Source organism: Montipora foliosa, chromosome 13, assembly GCF_036669935.1.
Source record: "Montipora foliosa isolate CH-2021 chromosome 13, ASM3666993v2, whole genome shotgun sequence".
Classification (NCBI taxonomy): Eukaryota; Metazoa; Cnidaria; class Anthozoa; order Scleractinia; family Acroporidae; genus Montipora; species Montipora foliosa.
Window position 1 is genome coordinate 30,703,155 of NC_090881.1, and position 12,500 is coordinate 30,715,654.

General features: G+C 38.8%; 1 protein-coding gene across 2 annotated transcripts in view; it reads left to right on the forward strand.

The window, feature by feature from the left end:
• LOC137982690 (cohesin subunit SA-1-like) overlaps positions 1-12,500 on the forward strand; it is a 60,849-nt gene that overhangs the window by 22,052 nt on the left and 26,297 nt on the right. For both annotated transcript variants that reach the window (XM_068829824.1, XM_068829823.1), the window contains exons 8-16: positions 2,945-2,998; positions 5,271-5,421; positions 5,640-5,707; positions 9,100-9,183; positions 9,353-9,426; positions 10,457-10,522; positions 11,629-11,686; positions 12,205-12,303; positions 12,382-12,461. In XM_068829824.1, coding sequence (XP_068685925.1) covers positions 2,945-2,998; positions 5,271-5,421; positions 5,640-5,707; positions 9,100-9,183; positions 9,353-9,426; positions 10,457-10,522; positions 11,629-11,686; positions 12,205-12,303; positions 12,382-12,461 — 734 coding nt within the window. The remainder of the gene's footprint in view (positions 1-2,944; positions 2,999-5,270; positions 5,422-5,639; positions 5,708-9,099; positions 9,184-9,352; positions 9,427-10,456; positions 10,523-11,628; positions 11,687-12,204; positions 12,304-12,381; positions 12,462-12,500) is intronic.

Below are 12,500 nucleotides of genomic sequence, written 5' to 3' on the forward strand. Positions count from 1 at the left end.
AATTATAACTCAATCACAAGTACTGCTGCACCTTACTAAGCTCTGTAAATTTAAGTGAACAGGACTTGATTTTATCTCCTCCAGGCTCCTCAAAGGAATTTCCAGATCTAATGTCGGAATCCCATACTTGTATATTTAACCAGTCGATATCAATAGGAATCTTCCCGAACAAATGGAAGAATGCCTGAATCATGCCACTCTTCAAAAATGCAGGGAAAAGAACTGATCCATCTAATTATAGACCAATCGTGAACTCTTTCACTGCTCGACATAGGATTGCGTGTCTCCCACTGCTGATGTCGAGAATACTCAACACAAGAAAGTGTCCCAAAGGGCTGTTCGAATTTTTTTCCTATAGGGGCATACCTGCAATGGGATTATTTCGTATACCCTACCAGATGACTACCGTCTTTTATTTCTGTCATATATTAACCCATTGACTCACAGGGGTTCCCCATTGACGAGTAAAATCGTCTGGCGTTAGACAGAGTAAAATACTAGGTCTGGCCGGTTTCGGCCGGTTTGGACGTCAAAGGGTTAATTAATGGTCTGTCCAAGTGTTGATACCACTCCCAGCCAAGATTGTACGCTGATGATACCAATATCACCTTCACGAGCAATCATGTTGAAGAGATAAGTAAATGTATGAATTCAGATTTAGAGAAAATTCAATTATGGCTAATCACTAATAAATTTACTTTAAATATGACAAAAAAAGACTTTCTGTTAATTGGCTCTAGACAGAGGCTGTCTAATGTTACCATGAATCTTGCAATCCAAATAAACCAAATTCAAGTAGAACAAGTTCCCACTACAAAATCTCTTGGTGATCAGAATTTAAATTGAGAATTTTATATATCAGAAATCTCAAAAAAGATTGTCTCTGGTGTAAGTGCCATTAAATGCATAGGAAATTTTGTTCCATGTGAAATACTTGTAGTGAAGTGTGGGGGTCCTGTTCAAAGGGGCTCTCACAGAAATTACAAAATTTGCAGGACTCTGCCACGCTTGCATGTATCATAACCTTCTCAACTTATGACAGTAGTACTTAGTGATCAACTGTTTCATGATTTAGATTGGAACAAACTTAATCATCAACATAATGCTAGAAAAATGTTCACAATGTACAAAGCTGTAAAGAATCAGACACCGGGTTATCTAAAGATCTGGTTTTATCCCGTGTCTAACACTAACTATGGTAAGCGAAGTTATAGCTACAGTGGAGCTGTGTTATGGAACAGCTTACCTAATGATATAAAACAATCAATCTTTTTTTATTATTATTATTTAAACATATTTATTTACATGTTTGCCCCAAGAGCTAAATGAGCTCATCACAGGGGGCTTAAAACTAAACTCTAATTACCACATAAAAGATCAACACCACAGGATATAAAGTCGGTCAAAAAAAGAAAGTTTAAAGTTAATTAGGTTAATTATAATGACCAATCTCTCGAAATGATTGTAAAATGAAATTAAATAAACACACTTTCAAAAGCGAGCTCATTTAGCAGATATAACTGACCCATACATGGCATCCTTGTTCAGCAGCCTCAATTACTTTAGTTAGTATAGTTAGTAGTTTTCTTTGTTTTCATTTTAATCCTTTTTGTAATAAGATTTATTTATACCTGAAGGTAGGTAAGTTTTACCCTACCTATCTAGTTTTACCTTACCTACCAATCAGAACCACCTTAATTTTCCAGTTGTGAAAGTTGGTTATGAAACTGCTGTAGAGAGTATTTTTTCACTTTGCGAAGAGTTTTGTCTGAGCCAACTAATCACTTTGAAGCTATAAAAGTTGGGGGTCACCAAGTTCGTTTTTTTTATTATAAGCTTTTAAAGAGAAACAATGCTGTATTATTAGATCACAGGTGCCCCACAAGCTCAGTGTGAGGGAAAGCCAACAAAATTATAAGGATCTATATGGCAATCCCAATAAAAGACCTGAAAAGATAATTTTACGAAACTGTTCTCAATTAAAAAGCCCAGCCTTATTGCCATTGTGGGTCGCTTCCTTCCTGTGTGGTTTTTGTCATCCCTGGCGATGTTACCAAACAAAGACAAACAAAGATTCATTACCAAGCCACAAACAAAAACTTGTAACCAGCAGAAACTCGATGGACGCATGTGGTGTTCGATCTGAAAGAGGATCTTTTTCATCGTTTTATCCATTATTTTAGGACATTACCGGTAACAACCACCTGACGTACTCGGCAGGGCTTCAATTATTGTGTGTCTAGCAGATTGAAATAAAAGAAAAACCTTTGCCCTTGAATTCTATGATGGAATTTTAGCCAGCAATATTTGACTCAATTTGGTGAGCTCCTGAGAATTCAGTGTTCAGCCTTGGTATTTTACTATAACCGTTGACAACCGAGGAACTGATAATGGCTTAATTCACGTTGAACCTGGAAAAAAAACATACAGGAAGGAACCGACCCACAATGGCAATAAGGTGAGGCTATTTAAAAGAGAATTTTTTTGGTAAAATTATCTTTTCAGGTCTTTTATCGGGATTCTCGCATATACCCTAAGGCTTATAATTTTGTTGCTTTTCCCTCACACTGAGCTTGGAGCACCTGTGATTAGATGGCTTTTTTTTGCCATAGTTACCTATTACGTCACGTCTTTGAGTGCATCTGTTAACCCACTGAACTGTAGGAGTGAGATTTACTCTGCCTAATGCCAAACGGTTTTACTTGTCAATTGGGGGGGGGGGGGGGGGGAGGTTCAGGAGTCAGTGGGTTAACTGGACTAAAATGAGTTAGATTCACTAACCCTAACCCCAACATTTAAAGGGCTTTATTTATCTTAAGGTGGTAGTTTACAACCAATTTCAAGCATCTTTAAATGAAAAACCCTTCCTTTCAAAAACACCTGTAACCCATCAAAAGTGTGTGCTAAAATGTGAAGACAGTGAAGCAAATTTTTTGTGTTTCAGGACAGCCATGAATATCCTCTTATTATGACAGGGCAAGCTTACAAAAGGTTTAGGGTAAGATTTTCATCTTTGCTATTGGCTACTTCATTTCCTTGGTCTTCTCTCATCCTCTTTAGAGAGTTACTTCATAACTACGTAAAGCTTTTGGCTTTGTGGTATAGGAATATAGCTGAAGGTCAAGCCATGTGGAAATATAACTGATCAAAATGGCTAATTTTACAAGGTTGCAAAAACCACAAACCTTAACGCTTGGTCATTTTTGGCCAGGGTGCAAAGAAAGTCAGCTTTGAAAAAAATGTTTAATAGGGTTAAATGCAATTTAACTTAGTTAACGACCAGAAGCAAGTTGCACAGTTTGTCTGGCGTGGCGTTAGCGTTAGAGTTTATCAGTATTTTGGGGGTGTGCCTGCAGCGTTTTTTAGCATGTGTGTGTGTTATTTGCACGTGGGGCTTTTCCGTGGCATCTTCTGGCAGTTCTAGCGGTCATTATGTGACTGTGCGCCTTCGCATGTCCTTGTGGTTCTGCTTGGCTCAGCCTTTGGTGTGTTGGTGTTCGGGTGTTTTCAAGTATTGGGTTATTCCAGAAAAAATCCACACCCCCCCGACGGATGGGTTCGTTTTTTAACCCCCCTCTCACCTGGATTTCCTGAAGCCCAAGACCCCCCCTCCTGTCTAGATTTCCAAGACAAAAGACCCCCCCCCCCCTCCTGCCTGGATTTCTGGGAAAAAATATTAGGCTTAAATTTAATTTATTTTTAATAGAAAATACGCACAATCACGTAGATGTTCTTTTTCAATTTCTAAAGCTTTGGCTAAATTATATAAAAATTCTGTTGTGTGGAACTAAGAAAAGAAAGGAGCAAAAATGCTACAACGCGAACCAGTGTTTATACACTCTTAGCTCATAAAAATCAATTGCCCTTGTTCTTTCTTTGCTCTTTGCGCTTTCTTTGTTCTTTCTTTGTATCATTACATGAAACAACGGTGGCGCGCTGGGTCTGGGTACGAGTAAAAATGTGTCAGGGGTTTCAAAATCTTCGTTGCAATATTGTTGCGACGGCTCTTTCTTTAGTATCTTGTTCGCATTTTCTGCTATAAAAGGACCTGCGAAGGAACTTAGATTATCATTTATGTCAGGTGAGAAATATTTGAACAAAATATTTCTACTATTTTCAGGGTCTGAGAGCGCTAAACTGTCACCGAACTAAACGTTCGAATCGCATGAACTATCGGTTCAGATGACCCCCGCAGAAGACTTTTTCGAGTTCAACCCCCCCCTCCCGCCTGGATTTCCAGGGTCCTTGACCCCCCCTCCCACGAGAATCTCCAGAATCCCATCCGTCGGGGGTGTGTGGATATTTTTTGAAACAACCCATTTCCCCACCCTCCTCTCCCTATTCAGAGGAGTCAGGGCCCCTCCTTTATAGTTTTTCCATTGAACTCACTGTTCAGTGTGATGGGTGCTTGATTTGGGGTCTGGTGTGATAGGCGGGGCTTGTGGCTGGGTTGCAGGTAGGGCAGGCTTATGGGGTGTTCCACCGACCTGGGTTTGGGTCGTTGGTATCAGTCCCCAGATCCTTGAGCACCCAACATCCATTTGCGACACAGGCGTTGATTTGCAGTGCAGGTTCTCACACACAACTGGGAGCCAAGCTAAGCGAACCATGCAGCCTGACCTTTATTAGCGCCACCAAAACATAACAACTCCATCATGAACACTACTTACATGTACAAACTGAATGGAATGTGATAAACATTCTAAAAAACAAAAGCTACAAATCTGGTCTGGGAAAACTCATGAGGGGTGGGTTGGAGGGGCAGGTCCGGCAATGGCAGATGGCAAAAAAACAAACTGAGACACCAACAAACCATGTGACCTGAAGACCACCCCAAACACTGGACCCCATTCTCCCAGCTGTGTTTGAAAAAAAACATTTTTCACTTTATTCGTTCCTCAGGAAGCGGAAAAACTCACTTGGAGACAAAAGAGTGAAGTGATCCTTGCACTTATCTTATAGACGGACCATTTCTTTCACTCATCCTACATTCACTCACTATTATGGCTCCCCTTCCCTCCTAACAACACTGCGTGGGATGGGGTGGGCAAAGTTGTTGGCCTTCTTTTCAAATTATGGTCTGAAAGTTTAAAAAACAGGGAAAGCCTCAACTATGTTTGTCTAAGATTGTAATGAAAAAAATGAAAGAGGGTGAGATGGCCCAGACTAGCATTGTACTTCCAAAGACAAGATAGCCTAGGTTTAGGTTGTGCAAGAAAGTTAAACAGTCCTCCACATGGAAGGAATGACAGTATTTTCTTCATTTTCAGGCCAATTTTATTGATTTTGTGGATTCACTGATTCAGCAATGTCAGCACAGCATAATTTATGACGAGTACATGCTGGACACATTGGTATCTTGGCTAATTCGATTGTCAGACTCTCCTGTACGTGCTTTCAGACACACTAGCTCTTTAGCTGGTAAGACAACTTGTTTTTTATTTCTCTTGGGACATCTTCATGTCGAGATGTGTTATGGGATTTGAGAAAATAGTGAATTGATTATGGTATGGCTCTGGCTTGTATGATTTTTTTTTTTTTTAATTTTTAGTAACATAAAGGAAAAATGTTTATTTCATACATGTTATGTTTTAACCATAACAGTTTAAGCGCTAATAAGTCTTATGCACTATCCTTAGGAATGAAACTTGTCACGTCAGTGATACGTATTGCAAAGACTGTCCATGTAGAACTTGATCACACACAGGTATGATTGTGTCCTAATCAGCTGCAAAGATTCAAAAACATTTTGTGAACCTTGACTATCTGGGATCGATTTCAATAGTCCAGATAATCAATAATGTGACTATTGATATCGATGAGAGGCAAACAGAGTTTACTCAGATGATTATAACCCTTAATTATTAGGGCAATAAAGTAATGTACAAAGTAATCAACCTTTTTGTAAGGTTGCAGAAGTTAAATGGTGTGAATATTGTTCTACTTTACATCCTCAGTGTATGCATTGTAAGGCTTCAGAGTTTAAGCTCTTTGTCTTCCCTGCCTGTCATCTTCCTTGCGACTACTAAATTTGTGACCCTCAACCTACTATCAGGGATCCATACTCGTTTTTTATCAAAGTCCTCAGCCAAGCAAGTACATCTCATGACATACTTGCCTGGACAAATTTTGGGTTGCCTGGGCAAAAATGTGGTCGATAAAATTACTTGCAACTTGAGCATTCACATTTTTATTTTACACTCTCATCAGAAATTACGAATTTTGAATATGGAGTATTATGTTATTTGCACCATGGGAACCTGATTTACAGTGGTCGATATTTGCCACAGCAAAATATATGTGAATGTAGCTTACAAAGTTATGATTCAACAACTCCTGTCTAGTGTCTTCCTTTAATACCGTAAAGACTCGCAGATAAGCCGCACCTTTTTGCCAAAAAGTTGCGATCAAAATCGTAGGTGCGGCTTATCTGCGAGACCATTTGGGAAAGGTGCTCAGAAGTTCGGTGTCCAGTCTTCCATCGTCCGATATTATGCCTGGTTACACAGCTTTGCACAGTGCATGCAAGAAAACAACAAATTTATGCGCAAAATTCTATGGGAAAACTGCCTTGAATGGAGAAATACCTGTGAACAAATACCAGAATAATATCAATCATATGTCATAAGTGGTGGACATGATGTTTATTCTACTAAAGAGCTAAAATTACGGGTTAGACTTTAAAGTATTTTTCGATCCATTGACGACAGAACACTTCATGGTCTCGACTTTGGATTTCTTTTCATGAAAAACTTTTTTTCCAAAATTTGAGTTGCTAAACTCGGGGTGCGGCTTATCTGCGAGTGCGGCTTATCTGCAAGTCTTTACGGTATACTACCAAGATTTTGTGTTTTTCCTTGTTGTAAGCAGCAGGTTCTGCTCCACTTGTTTTCCTTTTTGCCAGTGGTGGCGAAACACCTTGTAGCTAATGCCACATTATGAGCTGAGATCATGAGTTACCCGTTGCTTTTTGCTCAAATGACTTTCTAACAACCATGTCATCAATGAGAGACTCTGTGAGATACATGAAAATTAAGCCTGCAATCGTTTCATGGAAAATACTACGTGGTCAAAGATGGCACCCGAACTTGAGATTTTTATTGCTGAGGAGAGCTGCACATTTCCATTGGACAAAAAGTGATCAGAATGAAAGTACATTCTACATAGTAACATTATTTTCATGGCATTCATGAAAAGACATGTATTAAAACTGCACTCGTCGAAAGGATGACCTTTGGAGTTATTATATTTGTCTGGATAGGTTTTTAGTCGTCTGGGATGACTGGACTACTGCGAATGTGGATCCCTGTACTATACCGGAAACCAACAAGGACTTTATGCCCAAATTCTCTTGATTTACTGATGGAAACTGCATCTAGAACCAAAAGCTATGAATATTGTAAACGCATTTGGTTTGTTTGCCTCGAGACAGATCTTACAGGTCATAATCTTTTTGTCTGCATCATACGCAAGCCATGTGTAAATGCAACTGCCATGCACTCTGAAAAAACAGACTTTCTTTTTAATGAAACAGCAATTTGATCTTTGCTTGCTACATTGTCCTCTTCAACGTCCTCATCACCAGCGTTACAATGATCTACACTTTCTTAAATCCTTGGTACTTGAAGGCAAAGGAATTAATCTAGTTTGCTCATGTCACAACGAATAGCTCCGAGGGACAAATAACATGATCCTGCAAGAGCGAGGATGGCACATTCGGAGGATGTTACAGTTGGTTAGTGCGCGGCCTTGGTGCAAGAGGTCCTGAGTTCGATTCCCGGTTTCGACTTCTTTCCGTTCTGTGTAGCTTAAAGAGCTTTAAATACCCGTAAAACAGAGCACTGATGGCGAGGGGGGAGTAAAATGAGTGCACCGTCGACCTCAGGTTTGTCAGTTGAATTACTGTTACGAGTTATCGACATTAAATATGGTTGCTTTTGCTTTACTCGTAATCATCTGTTACACAAAGTACCTACCTTATCCAATATATGGTGGTCAAGGTGTGGAAGTTGCGCTATGTTCGTGTGAATGATCATGACAAGACAAAAGTCAATAAAATTGAAGGCTTTGATAAACTGTTTTCATTCGGTTGAGGAAGCAAAGAGCTGAAGTATTTGCTTGACCATTTAAAACCTGTTAACTTACTTCAGATCTAAAACTCTGTTTTGCTAGTAGCATCCTTGTGTGCCCAGGAGAGTGCATTTGCATGGCTATAATGCGCCATTTCTATTTTTCTTGCGGGAATCCTGCAAGGGCATGGCCTGGTGAGAACACTTTAAACCACTAAGGTCTTACAGTACTGTTCAAAGGTATATAAAAGTCATCAAAATGTGGAGTTCTCTTTATTGTGCATGATGGCCACATCTGAACACTGGGAATTTCAGGACTTTTTTCAATCCCCTGAGGATTTTTTTCAAGACTTTCGGTGGTCTCGGCCATATTATCTGGACCAGACTCTGCTGAACCAGGCTGGCATCTTTGCTCAACAGGAAGCTCTGCATGACTTGGTTCTTTTCGTGGACTGTTGTACTTCACGAACAACATAGTATTTCTCTTAAATTGCAAACCAATACCATCTCTTTAGTTTACGGTCACTTGTTCCCCTTCCTTGTTTACCACTTTGAAAGGACTAGGAACTTCATTCCCAATCTCAACTGACTTTGTAACATTCCTTCTGTTGTCATCAGAATAAGGCTTGCCACTCAACCTGTTTGCTCAATCCGTATCTCACACTTCCTCACAGAGCAGGCCATAAAGAACTTGGACAATTCTACCTGCGAATCTCGCCCTTCCACTTGACAATTTAGAGACATTTCAACAGGGACTGGTTTTGATTCTCAACTTCACCATTTGCTTTTGGCCAGACATTGCACTTACTAAAATTTGTCTGTCAGTAAGTTGTGTCTAAAATGTAGTGGGGTGCTCAGTCTTTTATTTAATGGTAGTTACTCAAAAATATCTTTTATCAAAAAAATTGAACCCTTATACTTCATGAACACATGATGAAAAAAGCAACCCTTTAACTGGTTTGTGTGGTTTAGGTTTGGCTGTATGAGTTAAGGTTCTGAGTGACAGTATTGTTGAATATTTTTACTCTAGCGCCAATTAGACAGTGAAAGTGGAAAGGTTTCTTCAAAGAAGGCTATGGAAAAGATAGAGATGTTACAAAACAAAAGGCAAGAGGTGAACAGAATAATTCCTTATTGCTATGTAGTGCATGTTGTTGATTAGAGCATAATTCACATTATTAATGTTTGAAAATGATGAAATATCTTTACTTTTATTGGCAATGACATATTCAGAATATAAACCTTGTTAATCCCATCTTTTGATGCTGTAAATTCACTTACAGCTGAGACAAAATATCAGTGACTTAGAGGACATGATGAACTTTGTTCACCAGGGAATGTTCATTCACCGATACAGGTATCATACATATTCATCAATATGCTCGCGAGTTTTTTTGCTCAAGTTGTGTTATATGAAACTTCATAAATTCTATGCCTCAGTTGTTCAAATGATTGATAATGCTATTTGTTGGATAAATGTTCGTAGGATAGATTCGTGCAAGTCGTTTGTCATTAAGGCTAAAGAAGTTCTCAGAGTTCTTTATTTGCCCACTGTCGTGGAGTATGATCGTAATCTCCGTTCAGGGAACAAAACTGTTTAACCAACTTTAGGCCGCACAGCTCTTCTTAATAACTTTGTTACTGTTAAATACCAATGCTAGATATGTTTGCTGTCTCTGACCTTTCCTGTAATTCAGGTTTATACCTGCTATTGGATACATTAAACGATTGATTGATTGATTTGATTGATTATTTCGCTATCTAGAGCAAGTTTCAATTGAGTGTCGTAAAACCAAAACCAAAGTAATTACTTTGGCCAATCAAAAAGGACGGAGACTCTGGCAAACCAATCAAAACTCGAAGTAATTACACATAGCCGACACAAAGCATGGGAAAATTTGCACGCGTGAGCCATGATTGGTTTTGGTTTCACTTCTGATTGGTTGAAAAAATGGTGCGAGAACTTTGAACCAATCACTGAGTGAAGTAATCATAAACCAAAGTAATTATCTAATTACTTTCGACACTCAATTGAAAACCGCTCTAATGGATAGTGATTTATCCGGTGGATAGTGCTGTCCACCTTTTGAACAACTTGGGCCTGATGCAGTACTGCAAGCTGATTCCAAATGCTTCTATGCATTAAAAGATTTCTCTGGAAAGTTTTCATTAGTAGAAATGACTGTGGCTGCGACCATTGTTGCCAATTCTCATTTTCAGTAGTTTTTTGTTAATTTGCCCCATTGACACCTCAAACGCCCTAGGACGTCCCCAGTTGACGAGGAAAATCATCTGGCATCAGACAGAGTAAAATCTGTCAACTCTCACTACCAGGACTTAATGGGTTAACTGACGTTGTTGATGAGTAATATTAACGCTATTTTCAGGGATTGCAGACATGAAATCAGATCCCTTTGCATAGCAGAAATGGGTGAATGGATGAAGGAGTACAGGTGAGGTATATTTTTACAGAGAAGCTGTAAGCTTCTTTGCTCTGAAAATGAAGCAAATTAGGTCCTGTATTCTCAAGTACATGTACAGTGTACAATGAGAAGAAAGATGGGAATTTAAGAGTTTGGAATGACTGGATTTACTGTAAACTGAGAGTGTTTTGACAAAATTCCTCTAATCTTAATCTGCAGATAAATTCTTTGTTTTGGGATGTTTAATGGGCTCTCTTTAGGCGTGGCGTTGGAATAATTATTGTTTTATTAAAGCTAATATGGCCAACCACTCTGTCTTGCTCTGTAAACTCACTCAAGCACATTACTCTATGGAATGTCAAAGATTAAGTTAAATTGGAAAAGCAGGAAAAATCAAGAGGGAGGTTAGGAACAGGAACATCCTGATGCTGTTGATGAGCAAAGGTTCTTAATCCACCATCCATCACATTTATAGTACCATAAGGCCTCACTTGATTTCTGTGATATATATATAAATTATATATATAAATATACACACACGCTACTGAGGACAACATTCATTTACAATAAATACTACTCTGTTTATTCCAAACTCGGAATGGTCCCAAAAGAATGTTCTATAGGTTACAATGGAGATGAGCATGTTTAAGTTAAGGTACTTGAATGGGGGTCTATGGTAGTCTCTAGGATCACTGTTAGTGTACATGAATTGTATAGCAAAATGTTAAAATGGCATCATGGGGGCCTTTTCTCGAAAGTCCTGAAACTTTACGGGCCATTTTGCGGGTGTCACAGCTCCCTTTGTATCTCAAGAACAGAGAGAATTTAATTCGTCAAACCTCACAGTTATTTTTCTTTTTGTTGTACCTTGAAAACATGTTAAAAGATCGGGTTTCCAAAACAAGCGGTTGGCAATATCACAGATGGTTTTTCAGGCCCAAACAGTTTTCAGGACTTTCAAGAAACGGGCCCCTGGTTTAGTAAGTCAAGAACCTTCATAAGAGATTGATCAAATTTTGATTGCTTTTATTTTTAACTAAAACTAGTTACTTTAAACTAACGAACACTTTTAATGATGCTATTACATTTAATTTTCATTACTATGGTTAATTTTTGTAGTTATCTGATATTTTCAGCACATATTTTCTGAGTGATAAGTTCCTGAAATACATTGTTTGGAGTTTACATGATAAGGTACAGTAGTACGTTATTGTAGTGACCAGGCTCCAGTTGTTCAAACTATGGATAGCATTATCCATCTTTTAAACATCTGGGGCCAGATAAATTTTGCTACCTTGCAACCTTGTAACCCTCAAACTTACACTTTCTAAGTCATCAAGTTAGGTTTGCTTTTTTTCTGGATCTCAATGATTTAAAGCTATGCAAGAATACTTTCCTTTTGTGTTTCTTTTTTTCCTATTTAAAGAAACGGTTGTGCGGGTAGTACGCTGAACTCCTCGTATTGGTTCTAGGCCTAACCCTATCACCGTGTTGGTTCCTTATGCAAGAAACTGCTCCTCGCAAGCTAAATGCTTCTGGGAGTAAGTGTTCAGTGGACTAGCATGCCATCCAGGGGGGTAGTAACAATAATCTCATTAATGAATGTTACACACTTCATGCGTACAGAAACTAAGATAAGCTCAGCCATGCAAAACCCTAGTGGCTTGTGCGTGACTTTTGCCTTTTTTGTTCCTTTAATTGATTTAATTTAGATTGGTGAAGTGCGACTAAAAGCTGTCCTGGCTTTGAAAAGCCTTTATGAGGTTGAGGAGTTTTTGCCTAATTTGGAGTCTTTGACAGAGAGATGCAAGGTATACAGCCTCGTTACACCTAATGTTTCCATGTTGATACCTTTTTCTGTGTCTTACGTAAATTTTTTACCCTCTTAGGAAAGGCTTGTAGCTATGACACTAGACAAAGAAAATGAAGTAGCAGTTGAAGCAATCAAACTTGTTACATTACTCCTGAGGTAGGCTTACCAAGTGTCTTTGGTGCAAGAAGTCTGCAG